Raw genomic sequence first — 25,093 nt, 5'->3', positions numbered from 1 at the left:
TTTTATTAATTAAACATTTTAAGTCTAACACTAGTTGTATCAAGTGTACCCATAATCATGGGGAATCCATAAAAGGAGGCTTTAATGAGGTGCTAATAACCTTACAGCAGAATCTGTAGCATCTCTCATACAATTTAAATAAACATGATTGTACATTTTAAAACTTCAATTTTATTTTTCCATAAAAATGTACAAATGTATTTTTTTCTTCTATACAGCTGTGAAAGTCATAAATTGTACTAAATCTTTACATTAGTCTATCCTAGGCAATCAAGTCATTTCATCCTGGACTTCTTGATCGATGTCATCTCTTCAGATGCTTTGCGTTTACGAGATGCTGAATATCTGCTGGAGTCCAAGCCATCCTGCAAACACGCTACAGCTTCTGGCAAGTAGTAATTCTCTACTGCAGGTGTGGGCTCCTGCAAGACACAAAATGCAACAAGCTGAATAGTATAAAACTACCCTTGATTCTTGTAGCTTGATTCCATCATGTATACACACACATTTAGTTTAAACACATCTAATCCAGTATGAACAATGAACAAAGGGGTGTATCCAGGTTGCTGTGTCAAAAGGTCTCTATATACAACTACGTAAAAATCAAATAGAATTAAAACAATTGAAAGTATCTAAACTGTGAATTGTTTAAAATTATTAATTTTTTTAAGTTAATTTACATTTTTGTATGAGAAACATTCAAAATAAAGATTATTCAGACCTGTTATCTGAATATTAACTAGAAGGACCTTTGGTAGCAATTACCAACACTTTTCTTGGGAAAGTACCAGCGGTGCTTACCAGCTTGGTGAAATTTTTGCCACCAGAACTTTTCTTAGCAGATTTACTCAAGCCCTCTCAAATTGCTTGGGGATCTCTTATGGACAGTAGACTTCAAGTCCACTGCCCGTGAGGGCCACTCACTTAAGAATAAATTTGAGCCATTCCAATGTAGCTTCGACCTTGTGCTTTAGGATATTCTTCTGCTGAAAGGTGAATGATTGTCTTAGTTGTAGGTGTTTAACAGACTGAAACGGGTCTTCCGCTATGATTTGCCTGTACTTTGCACCTTCCACACTGCCCTCAGCAAAAGCTTCAGTCTCTTCTGAGGAGAATCAGCCCTGTAACAATACTGCCATCACCATGCTTAACAGTAAGGATGGGGTCGACCGAGTGGTTTATTGCGGTGTTCCAATTCTGTCTCATATGACCACAAAAAGTTTGCCACATTTGCAGTATCACTGAAATGCTTTGTTGCAAACTCTGTGCATGATTTGAGATTGTTTTCCCCCAGTAATGGCTTCCTTCTTGCAACTAAGAAGTGCCGGCATTCATAGCCAGTGTCTTCCTGTCAGTCAGATCATGGCTTTTACATTTTCACTAAGGAAGTATGTAGGTTGTCTACAGTATATAACAGATATTAACTGCTACTTCCAAGTGTCAGGATTGCAACTTTAAAGCAACAAAATGTGAAGACTGTGCAAGGGTCTGAATACACTTGCAAGGCACTTTTGAAGGTCCTTTAGATTTTAAAAAGGTTTTAAGTGAAGAACTGCATTCCTGCTGGACCTAGCCAAAATACACATACCTGCATGAGGTAATCGGCAATGTATTCTGGTTTCAAACAGTTCACATTTTGGGAAACAGCTTCTGCCACATTCACCCTGGGATCATCTGGCTTCAGCTTGCTGAAATCCGCAAAGAGATGAGTGGCTTCCTTATAAAGAGATGGAGAATGGCTGGGAAACACCTGTTGGAGACAAAATACGTCAATGCTTTGATTCATTAGAACCCAAAACAGAACACTTGTCTAGTAGTGAATGAGATATTAAGTTGTGGGATAAGGGCATTTTAGGTCTTAAGATAATTATTTGGATTATTAGATTCCATCACACATTAATGAATTTCAGACATCTTGACATACACTATGTGGAAATAATAGCAAAGGAGCAAAAAAACAAGAAGTGTTGCACAAGAGAAAGAAGCACATAATAGCTAAATCTAAACATAATAAAAACCCAAAGGCAAACCTTGGCGCCTCCAGATTGCAGCAGTCGTCTGAACCCTGCCTCTCTCGATCGGTCAACGTTGAGTATTACTGACCAGCCACTGAAGGCCCCCTGAGTGTTCAGAGAAAATACATCAGAAACTGTGCTGGACTGAAACGGATGAAGCTCCACAAGATTACAGCCTTTTGATCCTTCTGTCCTGGTGTTCACAAGTTCATACAGGCTAGCAAATGATCATTACTAAATCAGCCCCGGTTCCTACATAGAACTCCAGACAGATTTGTATCAAAGTTTGTACTTGCAAATCTGTGCTGAGGCCAGATATCCAGCCTCCATAAAAGTATAAATCCCCACAATCTTAAAATATCCCTCTGAACTGTTGACTTCAGTCTTCCCCCCTCAGTGCTTGTACAGTGCTCTTCCAACAGCAGTTCTGCTAATGAGCTCATGTGGTTTACAGTGAGGACCTTCCTGGGCACTGGTACCTCTGTACTGCTATCGCTGCTTCTTCTGCCCTGGAGATTTCTTCTCCATCTCATTGCTGCAACAGCCAGTTTTCTCTGCTGCGCATTGATGCCAGGAAGAACGTCAAGAATGGAGCTGCTGCCCCATTCATACTCTTCCTCCTGAAAGAAAAAAACTACTTTAAAAGATCAGAGCAAATCGACTGAATTCTCCCGAAAAGGAGCCCAATTTCCTTACAGGAGCATCTTTTGCACCTTCATCAGCTTTGATATACTTACTCCCATAGTTGAGAATACATTTAATAAACAATTTTGCTACAAAGGAATAAAACTACTCGAGAATGACTAGACAAAAAAGAAATGTATATAGCATTCAACAAAAATATTCAACACTACTTTTTTATATGTTTTACAATAGATAAAAATAGTTCCATTCTACATTGTAGCAAATCTCTTCTGCACTATAAAAAATGTTTAACTACTGTAAATTAAAAGAAAGCCATTACAGAACTTATAATGAATACCTTCCAATATACTGTACTGGTTCATTCAGTAGTGTCTGTCTAGGCACCAGCAGAGTACCCACTGCACCATTTCAACCATAAAGGGCACTGAAACCCTGAAACCATCAGATAATGGAAGGAAGGCAACCAAGTCCGGCAGTCAGGCTACAAGATAAACTGAAGTAACCCTGAACCGCAAACCACAACGTCAAAAATGATTCGACACGGTCTGCCAAGTGCAGTTAACACGAAAATAATAACCTCTTGTGGGTTAATTTGTTTCCTGAGCCTTGCAAGCCAAAGAGCAATTTCTGCAAACTTCAAAGAGCTCTTGGACCTAATCCATTTACAAAAAGAAGTCTATGAAACTGCTGAAATATTGAATTGGCTGTTGCAAGGAAGAACCCTCTTCTAAAATTCTCCCAACCTCGATGAACTTCCCCACGGCTCTGCAGGCCTCGAGATAGGAGCGGTGAAGGATCCACTTGCCAGCGGCCATCGCAGCCAAATACTTCTCATTCCTCAGCGGGTATCCAACAATTATGTGCGTGCAGCTTGGGTCAAAGCACTGCTTGTCCAGGACCACCCCACCTGTAGGGTTCAACGGATGTACCTCAGTGTTCATGCAGGTGGTTAACAAATACAGTAACAATCATCCTTCCTATTGACTTCAATCAACGTGTGGAGATAGGTCATGCTTAAAGTTTGGAGTTTGTACCAAAATCACAACAGTTAACCATGCTTAAAACTATGAATGAAGAATGGAATGAAGAATAGTCAACAGGCTAAAACACAAGTCTTTCAAAAGACAGACATACATATATACAGTTCCTTACATGAAGATATGATTATAGAATTCTAAAAAGAAAACAGAAATTTAATTTTTACAATATCAGTCTGAATTGGGGACCAATCATCCACTTAACATGACAAGCAATAATGAACAAGAGTATATAAACTAAAGTTTAATAAAAAGTGAGGTAGAAAATAAAGTGAAACTCTCAACAATGTCCCACGCAATCACCCAAAGAGGCTGCTGACTTTACAATGACAGTTATGCACAAGCTAAATACTGGTCTGCGGAAATGGAGTGTCAGGTTTAATGATCATTGATTACTAATACTCACACAGAATACATGCCAGGACACTACAAAAGCTACAGCAAAGTATGTAAAACAGAGAGCAGAGGCATTATCCTTTTGTGACCTCTCTGACTGTATCCCATTTTGATATTCCCACGCTGCTGTGGATCCCTAAGAGGTAAATATATCACTACATCACCTGGGTAGCTAATAAAAAAGCCCTGGTCCAAAAGACTTCCTCTTCTTCGTACCCTCTATTACTTTCTCTCGGGTATTTAAAAATAAACTTGCTATCACCATGTGGCAAAACAGGCTTTAAATAAAGCTTCCCTTTCAAATGAAATGCAAAACTCCAGGAGTTGTAAATATTCAAAATAATTATATTGTTTATGTATATCTAGAATTTGTCTTGAAAACTACTGTATAATTACACCAGAGTTTGAAAAAAAAAAAAGGCCAACCTATAGGTTTTGGCTAATTGTCTGTAGTAGCAGAAAAAATGATGACGAGTGAAGGGAAAAAAGTGATGTACAAGACAAAGGCAGTACAAGCCTCCATCTCTTCTACATACTGACAGCAGACGTGGGTCAACACTTGCCCATTGACAAAACACATTCACGTATGCAATGCTGAAGATCTCAGAAGAGATGTCAGGGAAACTGGCCATAGGGTACTAATAATTTTAAACGGGCACTGCTGTTCTGTGAAACTGTGAATAACCCAACAACTGGAATGTATATCAGACAAAGGTAATAAAATAGGTGAAAAACTATCCTGGAACAAAGATTTTGTAGTTCATTTTAAGTCTGACAGAGCTATGGTGCACAGGACAAAATGTCATGTTTTAGAAGCTGATTCACCAGGAGGTGAACAAATGGCTTCATTATGACCTGTACTGTACTGGTGTGAATTTACCTAGCTCCTCGATCAGGTGACTGTAGTCAATGCGTTCTTGGGGGTTAAGGGAGGACAGCTGGAATCTTGGTTGCACCTTTGCTTTTTTTTCCTCCTCCTTCTAGAAGCGAAAGAAAAAAAAGTATTACAGACTTTAAGCAATTCCCAGACTCAGTTCAGCTACTTAAAACCAAACGGCGACAAGAGATATGTACATTTCTACTTCAGATGCTTTTGTTCGACAAAGAATGTGTAAAAGTTTTGTTTACATTGAATATAGAAACACTAACAGACATATCTGAACCTTTCACAAATCACTGCTGATCCAAAGGTGAATGTAAACAGACCAGGCCTGGATAAATAACAGTATCGCACTTCTCCATACCTGCTCTTGGGGCTGTGGCGGGACAGGAGGGTTAACTAAAGGAAAGGTGGTGCTGGGAGCCTGGGGTGTGAGTATCTGGCCTTCTGCCGGCGAGGCTAGAGCCTCTTCTTTCACTGGAGAAGCGCTGACCTTACTCCCGTTAGCTTCCGCCACACTGAAGGCAGCTGAATCACAAACAGGAAACAAAGACAGCGAAAGCTGCAGCCCGATTATTACATCTCAAAAAATGATCAAGTGATATTGTTGCGAGGGACATTTACTTCAACAAAGTTCTCCGAGATTCAACCTCTTACTCGCCAGCCATTTTAGTATATATTGGAAGCAGACTGAGAATTAGCCCTACAGGAATCCATGTTCTAGACAGCATCTTCTTCCTCTCACATGCTCAAGTCTCCTTTTCGTGTATTTTTTTTCCCCATGACAGCAACCTGCTTCTAAAAGTCTATTAAGCATCTGTTACTTTTTGTGGAAATCAGCTGATTTCTCATAGACGTTTTTGTACCAGTTACTTTTTTTCTGACCCCTCTTCTTAGAGCACCAGTGCAACGGTAAGAACTATTTTGGGTTCCAAGACAGAAGTTTGAAAACTCTTCTTTCAGGATCCCCTCAATAAGGAATAACTCAAATAACTCTATAAGGACCCCTAAAGTTTCAACATAAAATTAAAATGGAAGTCAATACCATAAATAAATCTTCCTTTGTTTTAATTTTGTTCTTCACCTAACATTCCACTCATTGTAATTGGGTGCACAAATTAATGAAACGTGATAAAGAAGAGCCCAAGACATTCTTCTGAGAACTGGAGGAAATTATTTTTCTCAATTGCATGAAATCTTTAGCTTTAGTATGAGAAGAACAATCTTCGCACCCCTGGTTTTGGGGTAGCCCCCCCTCAAGAAACCTAGCTGCTTGTGTTCTGGGCACATCTGCACCTCTCTTACCAAGCTCTGCCAGCTCTGAATCAGTCATGGACTCCTTGTAGTCATGGGTATCCATTTTGCCATCAATCCCATTAACCTGCAGTGGCTCTGAGTGCTGGGACTGACTGGTTGGCCATTGCAGGTTGTTAGCCAGCCTGGCCCTCTCCTCTCGTGCTGTAGGGTCATCCCAGATGATCTGCTCGTTCTGTGAAGGTTCTGTGTTCATGTCCATCATAGCACGACGGGACTGCCTATAGGAATAATGAGGATAATATTGAATGAACAGATAGAAAATACCATTAAAGCCGATAAAATCTTCTCTGTTATTTTCCAAAAGAACAACAGCAAAAAAAACTTTACCTGTAAAGCATATAGAAAATGCTTTTAGCACCAGAGCTCCACAAATTATACTTATCAAAATAATTTTCAACCACATTAGACTATTCAGTACTACTTATGGGCCATGCAACATTTCATGTCTTTTTTTAACACTGCAATAAAATCCTGAACCTCCAGAAGCCCATTATAAAGTAAAAAATTGTTATAAAATAACAATTTAAGCCATAAAAATCAATTGATAAGTTCCTGTTCTAACTTATACAATGCAAATTCATTAATACAGTGAATTGGGTGACAATTTCTTCAGCAAGCTTGTAAGTCCGATGAAGGGAACATGCCGTAATGTCAGGTGTCACGAAAGTGCATATTAGCAATTTTGCAACAAATTACAAATGCTGCTTTCCAAAATCCCCATTTCTTAATATCTAACGCCTGACTTCACATCTCTGAAATGCACTGCTTCAGACCGGAAAAAAACATCTTTCCCTTTGAATGGAATATCTGTCACAGATCTGCTACCTGAGAGGCTGGTGGTATCATAACCCCAGCTGGTTTGCTCTTGGCGGGGATTACTTTACCTCAGTGCCTCCAGGCCTCTGCTGCGCCCATTCCTTAGAGGCCGACCCACACTGTCAGGGGTGTGGGGGCGGTTTTCCAAAGTGATAGAGGACCGATGACCTTTGGGCAGCTTTGTGGCTGACATAATCTCCTGGAGCTGACGCTGCAGGTTTTCCCGCATCTCCAGAGTTTCTGCGAGGTCTGCATGAGGAAAAAACAGCAAACATCCAGTCATAGAACACCTATGTGCAGCACAGACGTGCAACTAAATCAGTGAACATGTAATAAAGATCCCATTATATACAGCCTTCAATCTTTGGGTCATGAAAGGCATTTTATATTATGACAATAAAACAGTCTCAAGGGTAACAATGTTTTATTTTGCTAAATTATATTTGTTCTTCAATTTCAGAAATGCTTTACATGTACACAATCAGAGATTTCATCCAACGGTCATTATTCCTTATCCGGACATCTTGGACGTATCCGGGACAAACAGTGAATTATACAAAACTTTACACTTGACATTATCATAAACAACATACTATCTAAAAGCTTCACAAAGTATTGCACATGCAGAATATTCCACATCTCCAATATTCTCTAACCATCTAACTATCAAATTTGTTTTCACAGTAGTTTAACTATTTTTTAACAAATTTATGACCCAGCGCCGAGTATTGCAATTTAACAACAGTGTTAAGGGAGGACTCTGTCAACTCAGAACTATACATACAGTATTATTTTAATGAAGATTCACAAATTATAAAATGCCAAAAATATAGGAAAACATCAGAAATGTGCACTACTTTCCAAAATTGGCATGTTGTTTGTACAAAAAACTAATTACATCAATAATAAAATATTCACAAACATAGTGCAAGTCACAGACGTACCTCTTTTCTCAAGGTTTTCCAGGTCTGTCACCTCACCTAAAGCAGTCTGTTCGCCGTTTTGAGATTTCTCACTTGCTTCCATATTGTCCTCATTGCCTTCATGTGGCTTGAAAGAAGAGAACGTAATTCATTACCAGATTCACTCTTGGCAATGATTCAGTATATCTGCATCATCGGAGAGCTGCTTATCCTGCTGAGGGTCACCACAGCCCATCCCAGCCCGAGACAGAACTGAGCCCTGCCTGCATTCCAGTCCACTGCAGAGCCCCGGACAAGAGCCAATCAAATTAAGCCAGTGGGATAAAGAGAGTTTACCAGAGTACCTGGCAAAAACCCTCACCCAGACAGAGAACATACAAACTCTACACAGACACAGAGGGCTGAGTGTAGGGCTACACAACTTAAAGAACCATCTGCCCTGCAAAAACTCTCAAGAAAACCTTGAAGTAGGTTACCCAAATATAATTTATGGATTACAAAGTCTTTGTCGGAAACATTAAATATATGCACAGCTTTGCGTCTTAAATATGGATGTGCTATGCGTGGGGATCCCATGCCTGATCTGAAAAGTAAACTGACTGGGAAGGAAATTAATATTATTTCCGCATCTCTTGTCTTCTAATAAGGTTTTCCTTGTAAGGAACATAAAATATTGGCTTTTCTGGAGCAGCTTGTATTCGGGATAATCACGTTTGTTTAGGGATATGGTCTAGGCCCCAGCGTGGGAATCACTTACCACCGATTCGAAAGAGGTTTCCTTACGGCTCTGCACGCTGGGTGGCGTCTTCTGAGTATCTTGCATTTGGCTGAGGTTTAGACTCATTTTAGGATTGTATGTAAAGGGGTAAAGAGATTCTGGTACAATCCGCTGTTCTTCAGCACACTTAAAAAGAAAGAAATGCATACAAAATCCAGTTTTTGTGTCAGTATTGTTATTTCTGCAGAGGCTGATATTAAACTTATATTTTACCTATATTTCTTCTGCTTTTCATTTATCATAAGTAGTGATCGAGAGAAAAAAAAACAGTAAAGATTTCATTATCTTACATAAAGCAGCTCCAAATTACTTAAAAAATCCACCCTTTTGTGATCTGAACACGTCTGAGTGCTGGGATACATACCACATGAAGCCAGTGCTCTGAGACAATATGGATTCCTCTTTCTCTGACAGATTTCAGCTCTTTACTGTTATCATTCTGCCGGCCTTGGTAGATAAAGTGTGTGACTGTTTCATCATAAGACCACCTAAAAATTAAGATGAACATACTGATTCAAAACCAATCCTTGTTATTACCAGGTGAACACTGTGTTAGTAAGCCACAATTCATAATACACTATGATTTAACAACAGACAACTACTCTTTTCATGTTGATGTCGGGTCAGTCTTCCAATTTAGTATTTTTAAGTTTATATTTTAACCATGAAACATTCAATTTATGTGACCTAACTGGCATGGCAAGAATAACAAAGTAGGATGCAGTTTAACTGACTGCTAAATAGATGATGCACAAAAGCGGCACTGGAGTAATACGCCAGCAGTCAAAATCAACAGATACATAATTTAATAATCCGGTATGGAGGAAGGGCAGGGGGAAAAAAGTAAGGCGAGGCTGCAAATACCAGCATCTTGGAGGGCACACAGTGAAGTATGAGAATCTGTATGATGTGGAGGTACAGTTTGCAGCAGTTCTGCTTCTTGTAATGTTGTTGTCCTAGTACACTGCTAGAAATTGCAGAAGGCTTATGCTGTGGGATATGCAATTTTCTCCACATGGCAGAAATAGCATGGCTTTACATATACAGTATTAAATCGGTTCTTTCTGCATATGACCTGGCCCAGTAAGAGAGCCCCAAAAGGGTAACCAGAATTAGTTCTAGTACCTGAAATCAGCCCCTAAGGAGGCTGCAATGGCATTCAGTTCGCTCTGTTTTTTACTCAGCTTCTTGCTCACACAGATCACCACACCTGCAAGGGGCTTCAGGTCCTCACTCTAGAATAGAACATAAAAAAGGTTACATGTGAATGAAGGCCATTAGACCCAACTGGCTAATCCCATTTAATTCACTATAATTCAGGTAATCGGCACCTATTCCTCCATAGGTTTTTCCACAAAGTTTAACTGGTAATACCAAACCTTTCAGCCTTGCCTCTTTATTGTTTCTCCTACATAGTCAATACTTCAGTGGCATAGGAAGTAAATCCACTCTTGCCTGTAAACCACATTAAAGGATCTTTTGAGATGAAATGAGATACTGTTTAAATGCAAATTATTTATTACTAAAATTATAATACAAAGCATGAACAAACCAACATCAATGCAAGCTATGAAATGCTTCATACAAGAGTTGTACACATACTAATGTGGTCAGCTGCATATGATTCCCAGTCTGCATGATTACATTTTACACGATCCATAGACAACTCCCTACACAGGACACTATTCTTTCTCCTAGAACTGGTTATTCATTTTAATTGTGTTGTGACGACATTTACAGAGCAAGATCAATCTACCAAAAGACTGCACATGCTCTTTTGACCTCAACTGCCAGAGAAAGCAACCCCTGCTGGTACCTTGTGGGCCAGTGGGTTTCCCAGCTGGGGGCTGGCAGTGACAGCAGCCATGTTGTTGCGGGTGCTGTTGGCCAGGGCCACCTGCAGGTTCCTGCCGATGACCACGGACAGCGGGGTGCACAGCTTCCGGCTCGGCTGCCCGGGACCCCCAGGAGTCTGCAGCGCCTCCAGAGCATCCTAACCAAGAACACGGAGGTCATGAACGCTGTTTGTCTTGACATTGGCCTCTCACCCAGATTAAGCAGCCTTCTCAATTATCCATTAATATAATGTTATGGATAAAAAAAATACATAACAATTATAAGCTATAGTGGGGAATAAAATGTCCTCTCTGCTGTGGCAATTAAAAGCTGAAATGCATGCACTGTGTGATGTAGGAAGACTGGAAAGCACAACGCTGTAGAGAAAATCAAACAGATTTCAATAGCTGGGGGATCTTTTCCTCACCCCTTGATGCCTTGATCCCTGTACACACTTCAATTCAAATTCAACCTAAATGGATATATATTTTATAAACGACTTTAATTAGAACTCTAAAGCACTAATTACTAATACTATAAAAGAGGGGGTAATGAATCAGTATAACCAATAAAGACACAAAGACAGCTGACAACATTCTAAAGCGGGGTTCACTGCTGTGAAATAAGCACCAAAAACTCTGAACATGACCTATAAATGAATGTTTTTACATGGTTGTCGAGAATAATCGACTAGCGCACCTCACCTTGACGTCGAACGAAGGTCTGAAGAGCTGGTCTCTGCAGAGGAACCTGGAGGGAGTGTCAAGCTGGAGGGAGGGCTCTGTGGTCAGCGCTTTGCTTCCCTGCCCTGGACTGCTTTGCTCTCCCGCTGGCTGAGCCAGTACTGACTGGAACGCCTTGCTCTGGAAGCGATTCATGTCCAGCGGGGTCACCACACTGCTCTTCAGCCTATTCAGATTAAGCACTGGGAACTCAGGGGAGCACATGGGCTTGTTGACTTCAGGCTTCTGGGAACCACCCACAAAGCTGTGCTCCTCTTCTGGCAATACAGAGAAGAAAGCAGGATTCTAAGGGACCTCACACCATCCAAGTATTTTATCTATAAACTGCAGTTTATGGCACATAGCACTTTAAGAATAATTTTATATTGAACTTGCATTTAATCTTTTGTCCATATTCATATTAGATAGGACTCCTTAAAGGATTCTCAACAAAAGTTTGTCTTTTGATTTCTGATCATTTTTAAACAATTTTTAGTTTTTACCGTGACACAGACGAAAGCTTAGCAAACTGAATCCTCTTAAATGAAGGAGAGCACAACATTTGTACAAATTTAATGAATATGAGGTTTGCAGATGTCAAAGGAAGCTACTGTCTTTACTACTCTCCTTTTTTCTTAAATATTTTACCGATTTTCCTTTGTTTTGTATCCACTAAAGATTCATAAGGAACCTTTAAGGAAGTAAAATGAATTTGCAATGCTGAAACTTCTGAAATTGTTGGATGAGCCAAGGAGACTTTTATGAGTCTCAGCTCAATATGAGTAAAACCAAAGAGGTAGTCTTTGATTTCAGGTGTAACGGGATGTGTCAGGTATGAATTACAACCTCTTTACATTTTTTTTTTAATTTCTTGGTATAATAATGTCCTCCACCTTGAAATGAGGCCAACATACGCCATATAGTGAAAAAATCCAATCAGAAACTCCATTTTCTCAGACAGCTTAGAAAGTTTAGTGTGTCCCAGCAAGCCATGGCTAATTTTTTCAGCGCAACAGTTGAGATCGTGTTAACTTTCTGTTACGCTCTGGTTTGGGAACCTAGCCTCTCAGGAAAGAAAACAGCTGCATAAGGTGGTCCACACAGCTTTGAAAGTAACTGGCTGTGACTGCTTCCATATATGCAACACTTAAAATAGGAGATACTTTAAAGTTTATTAGTGACCACTCCCAGCCAGCTTCTCCCCTGTTTTAGCTTACTATCTTGTGAAGGTTACGATTTTAACTAAACAGAAATATAGAAGTATGTTCTGGCAATCTTGCATAAGGATATTATGATATTCCAGACAGCTGAGGTCGTTTTCCTACTAAAACCAATGAATGTATATGTCATTCATGCTCTTTTCGTAATTTGCAAAGGAACAGGTTAAAGTTTATCCAATGTTGTAAGGAAAAGAAAAGAGACACGTTTCGGCTGTGGAACTTCTTCAATTGACACCAGAAGAAGGTTCCACAGCCTTTAACTTTAGCTGTTCCTTTGCAGTCCACACATGCTGTTGCAGCCTCCTACTTAACTTATCTTTTGTGTCTTTGTTATTTTAACAAGTGCACCATAAATCATTGCTAACAACCAGAAGAGTTGGTCTGGCAGTAAAGCTGACCAATACTACTACTACTTCTGTCTCAATGTAACGTGACATGACGGCGTTTGGACACCAACTTGCAGGGCTGGCGTTCTCCACCAGGAAGCGCCCCTCGTCTACCCTCCTGCCCGCGCGTGCGGACTCCAGGACCCAGCGCATGGTGACGGCGGGCAAGCTCCACTTCTTGGCAGCTTCGTACTTGGAGCCCTCGGGCTCCTTCAGGACCAGGTGGGTGCTGGCCAGCATGCCCTTCTGCTGGTTCGCCCTCCGCACAAAGAACTCCTGCACTCTGCGTGATGGGGACACCGACCTGATTAGTGACACTGCAGACTGACCAATTCTAATGCAAGGCTGGCCTCTCGTGAAAGACTTTATCTAGTTTGAAACAATCTTAGAAGTTTGTTCTAATAGGTTTATCTGATATTTTATTTTATCAGTGGGCAAAGGAGAACAAAAGACATAACCTGATTAAGACTATATTTTATAAAACCAAGTATCATTATTTTAATGCTTACATAACTGGAAATATTCAAGGTGGAAAACCCACTGACAGACTGGCTACCATCAAGGTGTGCAGGTGTGATTGCTGTATTTTCTATCACATTAGCTCAACAGAAATTATGTTGTACATACAAAGTGATTCAGAGCCTAGCAGCCTAGAAACAGGTAAAGATTGGTGATCGCTTTACTTTTAGTAAGTCATGCATTCTATCCTTAACTGTCCAAACAGGTCCAACAATGAGCTTTTATCTTTTTAAGTCCAAATGGTTACATTTCAGTTAACATATATGAATAAGGGAAGTTTTTAAAAATGATATGTGCCTCAAAACTATCTTCTGAGAATGTCAGAGAACGCTGTGCATCAACTGTCAGATGCCCAACACCACTATCTAGGGGGACCCTCATGCACAAACACTGGGAAAACTGACACAAAACATCTATCAGAAAACTCCAAGCTTGAAGGTCATCTGTCTTTTTTTCATCATGGCAAACTCAACTGTATACTCTAAAGCTCATAAATCGATACATAAGGAGTGCATCTTAAACTAGTGCCATATGACTTTCTTAATTTCCAGTTTTAAATAATGGTAAAATGTCTGCATTTTGCCAAACTAGCAGGGAAGCACCTTATGTAACGGTGGAAGAAACAGGCTGTTGAGAATGGAAACTATGTACTTACACTATACGAAACAGATTATACTCCCATTGTGTTTAACACGAATTGGTTACATATACTAAGGGTTTAATGACTATAACCACCTTCCTAACTCTATGCTCAATTGCTATTAAAATTTAATAAGGGAACTGTTACACATACAGCATACACAATGCAAGACCAACCTAGCTCCCAAAAGTTCGGCGAGGAAGATAAGTGAATCTCTCTCGATGCCAGTGAACTGGCTGACAGACAGGACACAGTCCTTCAAGGGAACACGTCCCTCTACTGTTGACACTGGAGAGAAGAGAGGATTCATATGCAGGTCTAGGAGAATCTGCTGCTCTATACACATAATCTGTGAAAACAAAGGACCAGGTTCACAATCATCTGGGTGCATTTCTTGCAAGAAATCGATTGGGAGAATTTAATTAATAACAGGCCTATTTTCAATTACCTTCCTCTTTAATATCAAGTTATTTTCTAATTAAAACATGTTACAAACATTGTATTCCAAGAAAAATAATTAAAGACCTACCACTAATGAAATCAAGAAATGATTTTAATTTATGACAACTAATTAATTTATAGCCATTATGCCTTCATGCAGCTTTTACTTTAGCAGTGATTAAGTTAGAGTAAACTAGTATAAGTTATGGATTTTAAACATGATTTAAGCATGTCATACATGAAATACAAGGAATACTCAAATGTTAAAATAAACTACTACCGTTGCCTTAATATATGTCTTACAGTTTCACAGTGTCCCTTATGATTGTGTTGCATAAGAGATGCACATTTCAAAAAAGCATATTAAATTAAAGCGTTCAGTCACATAGTGTTATGAGTTTGTATAAAATATGGGTTACATATTGAAATACAGATATGACAGTATTAGGTTTGCATTTTCAAATAAATTACTCTTTTCAATGTAAGGTTTTTAAATTAACAAAGGTTTTTTTAGGAAGCAATAGGTTTGTATTTTCTTCACCAACCATACAGTAGTCGCGTATTCTCACAGATATAAAAAAACGTCACTAAATACCTCTTTCTACTGCCTCTGTGTGTGAGAATCCCTCAGTAAAGCCTTCTTTATTGCTTTCTTACCAGCCAGGTGTTGGTGACCACTTCCCCAACCGTGACCTCCACCTCGCAGCCCAGCATGGGCACCACAGCGTAATCAGCGATGGCTCGGCTACGGGCAACCAGCACTTTCCCAGCATGCTCCTTGATGAGGGATGTCAAGTACGCTTCATCTTCTGTGCTAAACCCAAGGATCAGGAACCTCTTTCCAGAGAATAGGCCCCCTTCCTCCGCCACTACAGTAGAGGTCTCCCCAACTGTTTGAGAGCGGCTCGGTGGCCTGTCTTCCAGCTCGTCTTCATCCTGCCTCCCGGACTGATCGTGGTTCCCTGCTTCAACTGAAAACAAGGGGATCAGTAGACAAGAGTCCGCCGCGCCTCTCATAGACATTTCCCAGAAGAAATAAAAAACACAATCACAACTATCATTGTGGAAAAAGATGGAGCTATAGGTGGATATAAACATCACACCATGGTTGTTGGCTTTATGACTGCAGACTGCCAACACTGACTCCCAGATGCAGAACATGTCTGCATAGACTTGCAAGCAAGGAATCTCTCACTAAGGTTAACACCTAGTCCTTATTAGCGCCATGATAAAGCACTGTTTTTTTTTTTTGTCCCCACCCTAAGAAACACTTTCCAGCTTACTGTAAGTAAATTCAACGGTCATCATTCCCAAAAATGACCTGGTTTTTGTATTCCTACCTACATATTTTAAGACTGACACATATATGGACCCGAGCATAGGCTTGAAACGTGCATGTATGGATGGATCCCTCACCTACTGTCTGATCTTCATTGAGGTACTGGGAGAGTAAGTCCTCTTCTGCTTTTTGCTGCCCAGAAGAACTGTCTGCTCTCAGAGCTATGCTCGTGTTGATCTTACGCACAGACGGCCTGGGGGCTGGCAGCTCCATGTCTGCACTGGCACAGGGCGGGTAATCTGCGTGGAAATAATTCTCTACTGGAAGCAGGCAGCACCTGGAGAAGCTGTCCAACAGCCACTTCACAGTTACTACATGAGGTCTGTAGAGAGGAAGAAGGACAAGGCTCTTAAAATGGTCTTAATGAAAATAATTACTAGTGCATTCTAACTCTAACTCCTTAAAGCTATATTTGACTTCATTATACATTATAAGTGCTACAGATAAATGAAAAAAATAATCTGACAGTTTTATTACTACTGAAATGATTAAGAGATTGACAGTCATGAGATTTTAACTGTATGCCAACTTTTGAAAGCAGATCGTATTCCTTCCCAATCACCTAAACTGCTTAAAATAAGAAGATGATTCCCAACATTAGACCATTAAATTCCTAATATGAAGAGCACCTGTGGGAGGCCTTGCTTAGAAACTGCTTGACTTCTTCGTTCCCGTCTCCCATGATGATGTGAGTGAGCTCCTCGCCGAGCTGGTTGAACCTCAGTCCTCCACCGCTGTTGATGAGCCTCCTAACCTTCTCCAACTGCTTACTGCCAAATCCACACAGGAAAATCTGAGGATGAAACGATCACACACTTTCACACAACTGGTTCTCCTGCGTGGATTATGCTGAACTACCAGCTAAAATGACAGCACCCAAGACTCCAGTAAACTAGATGGGTGCCATAAAAATCACGCCAATACAGAAAGCTACCATCTGCATGAATCATGCTGTCAGTTATATTAGTATTAATGGGATATTAAGCAACCATAACACAATTGGAGGTTTACAAAGAAGTACAGAAAACAAAATAAATCAGACGAATTTGCTGGAAAAAGGCAGTCAAAACTGACAGCACATTCAAGATAAATATCTTCTCAGATAAGTCAGAAGTTCAATGGCAGATTCATGAATGGTTGAAGTCTGAAAAATCTTCTATCACCCTATCAAGAGTTTTGGCAGAAAAAAGTGCTTCTGCTTTATTTGCACAAAGTCCCTGGACTCACTTTGCATCCATCCAGCAGGTCATCAGGGGCCTGGAAGGTGCTGATATCCAGCGATTCCAGGGAATCCTCAGCAGGCACCAGGCGGCTGGCTGAGACCGTAGTGACAGCAGAGTCGTTCACAGAGCTGGTGTTAATGTGAGAGATTTGGCTCACTCCCAAAAGAGCACAACCTGAACAAGAGTCGTAACAATATTTTAGCTAAGTCTAATTAAGTGAAACAGATATTGAAGAAACATGGACCTTTGATAATAAATCTCTCTGTAGTTCTAATGCTGCACTGAGTTGTTCCATAAAATGTTGTATATTTCAAGGGTGGACAAATGTGAACTATCAGGACAAATGCCTAAATTCGAATTTTGTCTCTGGAGACTAGAAATCCCTTTTATTTCCTGTATGAAATTAAAATTCACATATATCACCACATTGAATTAGAATCCATCCACCCACTTTTCGCCCGCTTGATCCAATACAGGAGCACATATATCCATATCCCAACAAGTAACGGGTGCAAGGCTGGATACACCCTGGATGGGGTGCCAGTCCATCACAGGGCACACAGATATAGTGACACACTCACACCAGGGCCAGTTTTCCCCAGAAGCCAATTAACCTGCCAGCGTGTCTTTGAACTGTTGGAAGAAACCGAAGCACCCAGACGAGACCCACACGAGCACGTGGAGACCATACAAACAGCATTCCAGGTCCAGAATTGAACCCAGGACCCCAGCAATAGTAACCACTGCCCCACCTTGCTGCCACGAATGAACTTTCTGTACATTATTCCTAATTGTTAAAAGAACACCATCTTTCATCAACACCCTTATAATTCAAACATTAAACTATAAACTTCAGATGCTTTCTGTTATTCATCACAAACGCAATACCTGGCAATTGAAGACTAGTTACAAGAATATTCACAGATGGGGAGAGTGAGAGAGAGACTAGTACAGAGACAAGTACTATCAAAATAGATCTTGCCATCCTTACCATCCTGCTTCTTCCTGCAGTCTGTGGGTGTTGAAGTGTTAGGCAAGTTGGTCTGCTTCACACCGGGCTGAACCCTGTACTTGTTCTCATCCTGGCAAAACCCTTTCTCTATACTGTCAAACAGCCAGTGGACAGACACACAGGACACGTTCCACTTCCGAGCGCACTCGTACTTCTGACCTGCAGAGCACCAACACAGGAAGAACACATTTCACTGGCTGCAGAATGGTGGGGAGACAATGGGAGAGATTCCTCTCTCTTGCAGGGGGGAATAAAATCAGCTGCTCCAAGAAACTACGCAACATGTGTCTTGCGTGATTCAAAAAAAAAAACACAACAAGAAAATCATTTCGATGGCTAGGGGATTAAACAACACTCCTAATTTTCTAAGCAAAGATTCAAACTGCCAGTACGTATTAGTAGGTTAATAAACAAAAGTAATAACTATACAATGCTAGTGCACTTTTTCATTTTTATTTCCTTTTTTATTTACTAATTATTTCCCAGAATGTTTCCTAACAACTAACTGAAAAGTTAAATAACTACCTGTCTGTTTAAACTGCTTTAGAGTCTATGTTTCATCTCTGTCTAGTACATTTTACTTACTAGAGACCATTTATTTCCTATAATGCTGCCTGCAAATTCACTGACAAAGAAATAACTATCTTTCAGCACCTTCTCAAGACCCATCAGTTCAGACAGTTTCCTTAGAGTCTACGATTAATCCTTGTAGTCAAATTACAATGCTTAGTTATCATATTACCCGATTTGGTATGGTTAATACCACTCAACTTTGTTTTCTAATGCTCTTATTACACCTTTTATGTTATTGTACAAAAATGTATAAGGATATTATAATTATAACTCCTTATATTCTGCAATATTAACTTTTACTGATTTTAATGTACATCTCTTCAGAGAAATGCTAGTTAAATAATTACTCTTGAAATGTCAAAGAAAAATAAAACATATAAAAGTATGCATATGTACTGCATAATGACAGGAACAAATGTATGCAGAAAGCATACATCTGTATCCTGTATTGTTATTTTTATTATTAAGACAAAACTCAAAGTGCCAATTTCAGCAACAGTCTTCGGAAAATAAGATTTGCAGTACTTTATTCAGGAAAAGGGAATTACGTCTTGTAATGTGTCTTACACTCAGCTCAGTTGAAGTCTACGGTACTAACATGTCATTGAACTTCTACTCCCACAAAAGGAATCTTGGAAATTTCACCACCTATAATATATATTATACAATACACCTTTATCATCAGTGGAATGTCAGACTTCAACAAGATATCTACACCATTGTGCTGTGCTGCCTAGCAGACTCCAAGAACATACCTTTGGGCTCCTGGACAATAAGGTGGGTACATTCATTCATCTTCAGCTGTCCTGTGTACTGTCCACCATGCTGAAGAGTGAGTCTCTGAACCTCCTTTCTGTCCAGATTGCTTAGACCAGTCACACAGATAATACAACCTTGAAAGACGGGACACATGTACTCCTCTGAGCAAAGATCGGTGTACCTGAACAAACTAATGAGGAAAAAAACATATTAAGGTCAGTCCTTATTCTCCATCATGGTGCTTTGTTCATAAGCTCAAACACTTTACAAACAATTGCCAGGATTCAACATGAACCTCAGAGGGTGACACTGATGTGGCTTATTCTTATAATTCTTATAAATTCTCACTCTCGTATTATTTCAAGGTACTCTGGTTTGTGCTCAACAGAATACGAAACAACCTAAACAAAAGAGAGCAAACAGTGAGGCTCAAACTGGCAGAGAAGCCACATGTTAAACACAGGGAGATTTTCCCAAAACAACGACTTCTTTGAAGCTACAACAATGATGTGACTTGTCAGCAGATGACGCAGAGATACACACCATATCAATCCGCGCTAGAAACAGATGAAATGTGGTGACTTATGAAGTTGGAACTTGGGGCCTGTTGAGCAACAACCACCAAATGTTGCTCTCTAACATATACTGTATTCTGACATTGCCAAATGAGACTGAAGATCACAGAGAGCCACCCTTTTCCAAAACCCAGGTGGGTGTTTTCCACTTGATATGCAAAAAAGGTTAGAGCAGCTACAAGACAGAATAGGCCATTTCGCCAATCGTGATGTTACCATAGCAGGATCGCTTGCAGCAGGTACTTGGACCTCAGCGATATCTCATGAGCTTAACCAGATAAATGGATCTTCCCCAGGAAATTGAGTATGTTTTTTTTGGGATTCCAAATCTATTTTTTTAAAGAAGATTACAGAAGAACCAGATGGTTCACTGAGTATGGTGCACTCCTTACTGAATCTTGCTCATCCAGAACAGTAAATGAATTTTATGACTACAGCATACCTATCCTGGGACTTCTCCCAGCATGCCCTCACCCAGGAGGGCAGCAGGATGGGCTTCCCAAGGCTAGCGGCCACCAGGTACTTCTTACTGCCCACCTCCCCAGCGATAAGGTGGGTGACGGACACATTCAGATCCTTGTACACCCGGCCCCCCATCAACTGCACCCGCTCAGTTATTTCTCCCTAATGAAAAATCAAAGGCGAGTTAGAAAAGAAGAATGTTCGGAAAATGTTTAGCACCCACTTCACACCAACTGTACTTGCATTCACATACAACACAGCTTACTCCCTCTATTAGATGGGAACAGTTAGAAAAAAAAAAAGAAATCAGGTCACAGAGAATGAATGAGGTGCTATTCTGTTGCTTGAACTCCAAAATGCATAAGGAAAATTATAAAAGGGCATCTCATTTCCATTTTCAGTGATTTTTAATGAATGTTAAAGGCGACATTAACAAGCATTCAGAGCTTTCATGGCGGGTTGCTGACCCTTAATTTCAGCGTCTGAATCTGTCGCGTGTAAAAGCACATGGCTTGTTTGGGTCACTGGAGAGACCTGGCAGCAGTGTGAATCGCGCATACCCTGGTGTCTTTGTCCAGGCTGGTACAGGTGATGGTAACGTCAGCCATGGCCATGTTGTACACGGGGAGTTCTGCTTTAGGCACACAGCGCTGATGCTTGAGGCAGAAGAGGACCACCAGGGGACTGACAATCCTGCAGCCCAGCTACACGGAGAGGAGGAGAGTTCAATGTAAACCAGGAGACATAGGGAACACCTTTACATTTCAATTCATAATTTCTACAAGAGAAATCTCTCACCTGCAGAGCTAAAACTGTAAAAAATATGAAAATACCTCATCATTTTTACACAGACCAGAAAATCAATACTGTTATATGAAAATAAATATTATAATGGCATACTGTCCATAAGTACTAATTGCATATTTACATATATTTAAATTGAATATTTACACTGAATGTTTATGTTTTTTATATGGCAAACATTGAATATTTTTAGATACAATTAGATACAAACCAATTGCTGTCAGTCCCCATAAGACATAAAGAATATGGACTCTGCAATGCTATTGCAGATAGTATTACATTACAGACAGACATCTTAAATATTGAAACTTCAAGGATGTCATGAAGCACACAGGAGCAGTTTCTGGTCATTTGGTACATTTACAATTGACACTATTATTCTTCTAGCATTTGAAATCATGATTCCTACAAATATATATTCTGCCATGTAAACTGCATATTAAAAACGTAAAAACAAAACATTCCGCCCACGACTGAATTATCTTTAACACAAAGAATTACTTAAGATCACTAGCAGAATTCAAAATAAAAATGTATTGATCATTTGTCAGTAGAATTAGTAAATTATCATTTCAGACACCATGGATTTACAGCACTGTTTTCCACTCACGTGAATGAGCCTGGTAGCACATATTTTCATTTTGCCAAAAAAGGCAAAATATCAATATGGTATCTACATACACTACAAACCTTTTTAAAGTGGTGGAATGCACGCCCACTGAAGTCATCAAAGACATAGAGAGATTTGTCATTGTGTTTTAAAAGGAGGGCTTCCTTCTCATCTATATTTTGAAGGTATTTTTCCGATTGCAGCTCTCTGATTGCCTGGAAGACAAAAAATGATTTGTGATGAATTTAGAAACAATGAAAACCAGAATACAGTAATGTGTGGGATACAGATTCCATTAGCAACATCTCCTAAAGAAACACTATGGCTGAATCAAAATTAGACTAATAAGCTTTTGACAATAATAAATTCCATTCCACTACAATTTCCTCCATCCCAAAAGGATCTCAGAACACTTTAGATTTAGAAGTGGTTCCAGTTGATCCACGACTAATAAGCAGTATATAAATTTAGGTCATGTGGCTGGTTATGTCATTTACGCATATTAAAAACAGCAATGCTATAAGTAATCCATTAGTGGGACATATAAATTACTTAGGAACAAGTTTAGTTTATCCCAATCTGAAAAGAGAAGAAATGAAGCAACAGTTCAGCTATGGGACCTTCTTCAGGTGTGTGTATATAAATTACTTTTATACTCCAAATCCTTTGCCTGAAAAGAAAACTGCTATCCCATTACCTTGGCCATTCTGTTTTAACCCTAAGGCTACCCAACCACAGTCAAGCTGACATCATATTAGCGGGCACAAGTCATTAGAACCAAACCTTCTGGAAGAGCCTGGCTTGTCTGTTCGAACCTTGAGTCTATTGTGTATTCACAGCTGTCAGACACGAAGTCAAACAACAGTCCAGGAAGCAGTCAAAGGAACTCCTTACCTCAAAGGCTTTCACGGCACGCTCTGATCTTTCTTCGCTGGTCTTCACAAACTTCACGAGGAATACTCCTTTATCTTCCGTGGACATCCTATATTCAATGTTTCTAAACAAACAGAAATGACAGGAGTTCAAGTAGGTAGCAGCGTCGGCAGGCGTAGGCTGCAAAGGAAAAGGGAACGGGTTTATTCCACGCTGAAATGAAGAGAAGGGAAACACAACGTTTCGGCTGTGGAGCCTTCTCCAGGTGTGAGAAAGACAGGGCAGACGGCAAAGATTAAACAGCACAGGAGAACAAAAGCTGGGAGGAGGGAGAGGCAGAGAAGCCACTCAGGTGGTGCAAAGTGGAGAGGGGTGAAGTCGAAACCTGTATGAGAATAGAGAAGACTACACTGATAATAAGTCTGCCATTAAGAGAAGGGGACCTAGTTTTCAGGAGAAACAAAACGCATCCTGAAACTAGGTTCACACCTTCCCCCTTCTCTCAAAGACAACTTATTTTCATGTAATCTTCTCTATTCTCATACAGGTTTCGACTTCACACATTCCTTCACCCCTCTCCACTATGCATTTCCTGAGTGGCCTCTCTATCTCTCCCCTCTCCCAGCTTTTGTTCTCCTGTGCTATTTAATCTTTGCTGTCTGCCCTGTCTTTCTCACACCTGAAGAAGGCTCCACAGCCGAAACGTTGCGTTTCCTTGCTTTCCTTTTCAGCATGGAATAAACCCGTTACCTGTTCCTTCGCAAACAAAAACAATCACCCTGCAACTCACAACTGGCAACCCACACCCAAGCAGGTGTGAGCCTGGTCAGTACCTGGATCGGAGACCTCCTGGGAAAAACCAAGGTTGCTGCTGGAAGAGGTGTTAGTGGGGCCAACAGGGGGCACTCACCCTGTGGTCCATGTGGGTCCTAATGCCCCAGTATGGTGACGGGGACACTATACTGTAAACAGGCGCCATCCTTCGGATGAGACGTAAAACCGAGGTCCTGACTCTCTGTGGTCATTAAAAATCCCAGGGCGTTTCTCGAAAAGAGTAGGGGTGTAACCCCGGCATCCTGGTCAAATTTCCCATTGGCCCTTACCAATCATGGCCTCCTTATAATCCCCATCTATGAATTGGCTTCATTACTCTGCTCTCCTCCCCACTGATAGCTGATGTGTGGTGAGCGTTCTTGCGCACTATGGCTGCCGTGGATGATGCACATCGGTGGTGGTGGAGGGGATACCCATTACCTGTAAAGCGCTTTGAGTGGAGTGTCCAGAAAAGCGCTATATAAGTGTAATCAATTATTATTATTATTATTATTATTAAAAACGATGGTAATATCGCAAGACTGAAACTCCTGCCGCATAAGGTACATCATTGTTTTTCCTGCACTCAGCTACATTAAAAATAGGGTCAGCGTAACTGCACCTTGATGTTACAGTGTGAGAACATTTTCAGAACAGTTAACACACAAGGCAATGTAGGGGTAATAATTGTAATATTATGGAACTGAATACGTCAAAAACTGATTGCTCTTGTTTCGTCTTTGTTCTAATGAATAAGAGCCCACCAGTCATCAGACTCTCATCTTCTCTTGAAGAACAGTTAATTAAATACAGGTGTAACAATAATAAAATGTAATAGAGAATAATCCACAACAAATAAGGTCCAACAGCATTTCATCACACCAAAATAAGAAACCAACCAAAATTCACTGTGGGAAAAGGAACGGAACATAACAATACGATCACATGACGGAACTACAGCTGAGCAAAGCCACGACTTACTGACAACTTGCGGTATTTGCTCAATGCGATCAATGTTCATCAATTTCAAAGCGGACAAGCTCAAACAGCAAATATCAACCAGTCTATTTTTCAAACAGCTGTACACGTGAAGTCAGCGATGTGCGGAAATAATTCAGTAATGCTGAACTTACCACGTCCCGGTTCAACACACCGTGTCCACAAGCAAGTGCATAAAAGAAATCAGGAGTTACAATACAAGATCCTGCGAGCTCGTATTTCAGCGTTTCGTGTTTTTAGTCCGGGTTGACAATCCAGTGTTCGGCTAGTATCGCCGTCTTGAGTTTCACACTCAACAACGAAGAGAAAAGAAAAAAGGGAGCGTCTTCTCAAAACAAGTCATCCGTTGAGATAGATACATTATAACAATTTCCCTAAAGAAAGAACACAGGGTATTTTCGATTTGCCACTGATTGGCGCCAAACCTCCACCTCCTTGTCCGGCGCCGGACTTCCTGCCCAGAACCGGTATCTCGCGTCG

General features: G+C 40.4%; 1 protein-coding gene across 4 annotated transcripts; it reads right to left on the bottom strand.

The window, feature by feature from the left end:
* Window positions 1–148: 148 nt before the first annotated feature.
* On the bottom strand, window positions 149–25,093 carry topbp1 (DNA topoisomerase II binding protein 1). 4 transcript variants are annotated; one of them, XM_088643731.1, is made up of 28 exons: window positions 24,748–25,092; window positions 22,823–22,981; window positions 22,009–22,143; window positions 21,075–21,218; window positions 20,495–20,676; window positions 19,474–19,667; window positions 18,125–18,304; window positions 17,138–17,307; window positions 16,540–16,703; window positions 15,988–16,232; window positions 15,229–15,542; window positions 14,307–14,479; window positions 13,043–13,254; window positions 11,348–11,643; window positions 10,624–10,800; window positions 9,933–10,042; window positions 9,172–9,295; window positions 8,787–8,933; window positions 8,051–8,156; window positions 7,175–7,355; window positions 6,279–6,508; window positions 5,338–5,501; window positions 4,974–5,073; window positions 3,404–3,567; window positions 2,495–2,635; window positions 2,031–2,120; window positions 1,589–1,750; window positions 149–422 (listed from the first exon to the last, which is right to left on the bottom strand). In XM_088643731.1, exons 2-28 carry the CDS (start codon window positions 22,907–22,909, stop codon window positions 276–278), a joined length of 4,539 nt encoding a protein of 1,512 aa, XP_088499857.1. In that variant the 5' UTR covers window positions 22,910–22,981; window positions 24,748–25,092; the 3' UTR covers window positions 149–275. The 4 variants fall into 4 exon arrangements, with proteins under 4 accessions (XP_088499857.1, XP_088499856.1, XP_088499858.1 ...); XM_088643730.1 differs by having other exon boundaries at window positions 22,823–22,925; XM_088643732.1 differs by having other exon boundaries at window positions 4,974–5,070; window positions 22,823–22,925; window positions 24,748–25,091.

The sequence above is a fragment of the Lepisosteus platostomus genome, chromosome 8 (assembly GCF_059453375.1).
Source record: "Lepisosteus platostomus isolate fLepPlt1 chromosome 8, fLepPlt1.hap1, whole genome shotgun sequence".
Taxonomy (NCBI): domain Eukaryota; kingdom Metazoa; phylum Chordata; class Actinopteri; order Semionotiformes; family Lepisosteidae; genus Lepisosteus; species Lepisosteus platostomus.
Note: the sequence above shows the minus strand (reverse complement) of the source record. Positions and strands in the feature narration are given on the sequence as shown.

Excerpts from the sequence above, each read along its gene's own strand:
- topbp1 (XM_088643731.1), bottom strand. The coding sequence starts at position 22,909 with ATGTCCACGGAAGATAAAGGAGTATTCCTCGTGAAGTTTGTGAAGACC. Across the intron at positions 21,219-22,008 it reads CATTCCACCACTTTAAAAAG|CTGGGCTGCAGGATTGTCAG; the intron begins GTTTGTAGTGTA and ends CTCTCCGTGTAG. Across the intron at positions 19,668-20,494 it reads TGGGAGAAGTCCCAGGATAG|TTTGTTCAGGTACACCGATC; the intron begins GTATGCTGTAGT and ends TTTCCTCATTAG.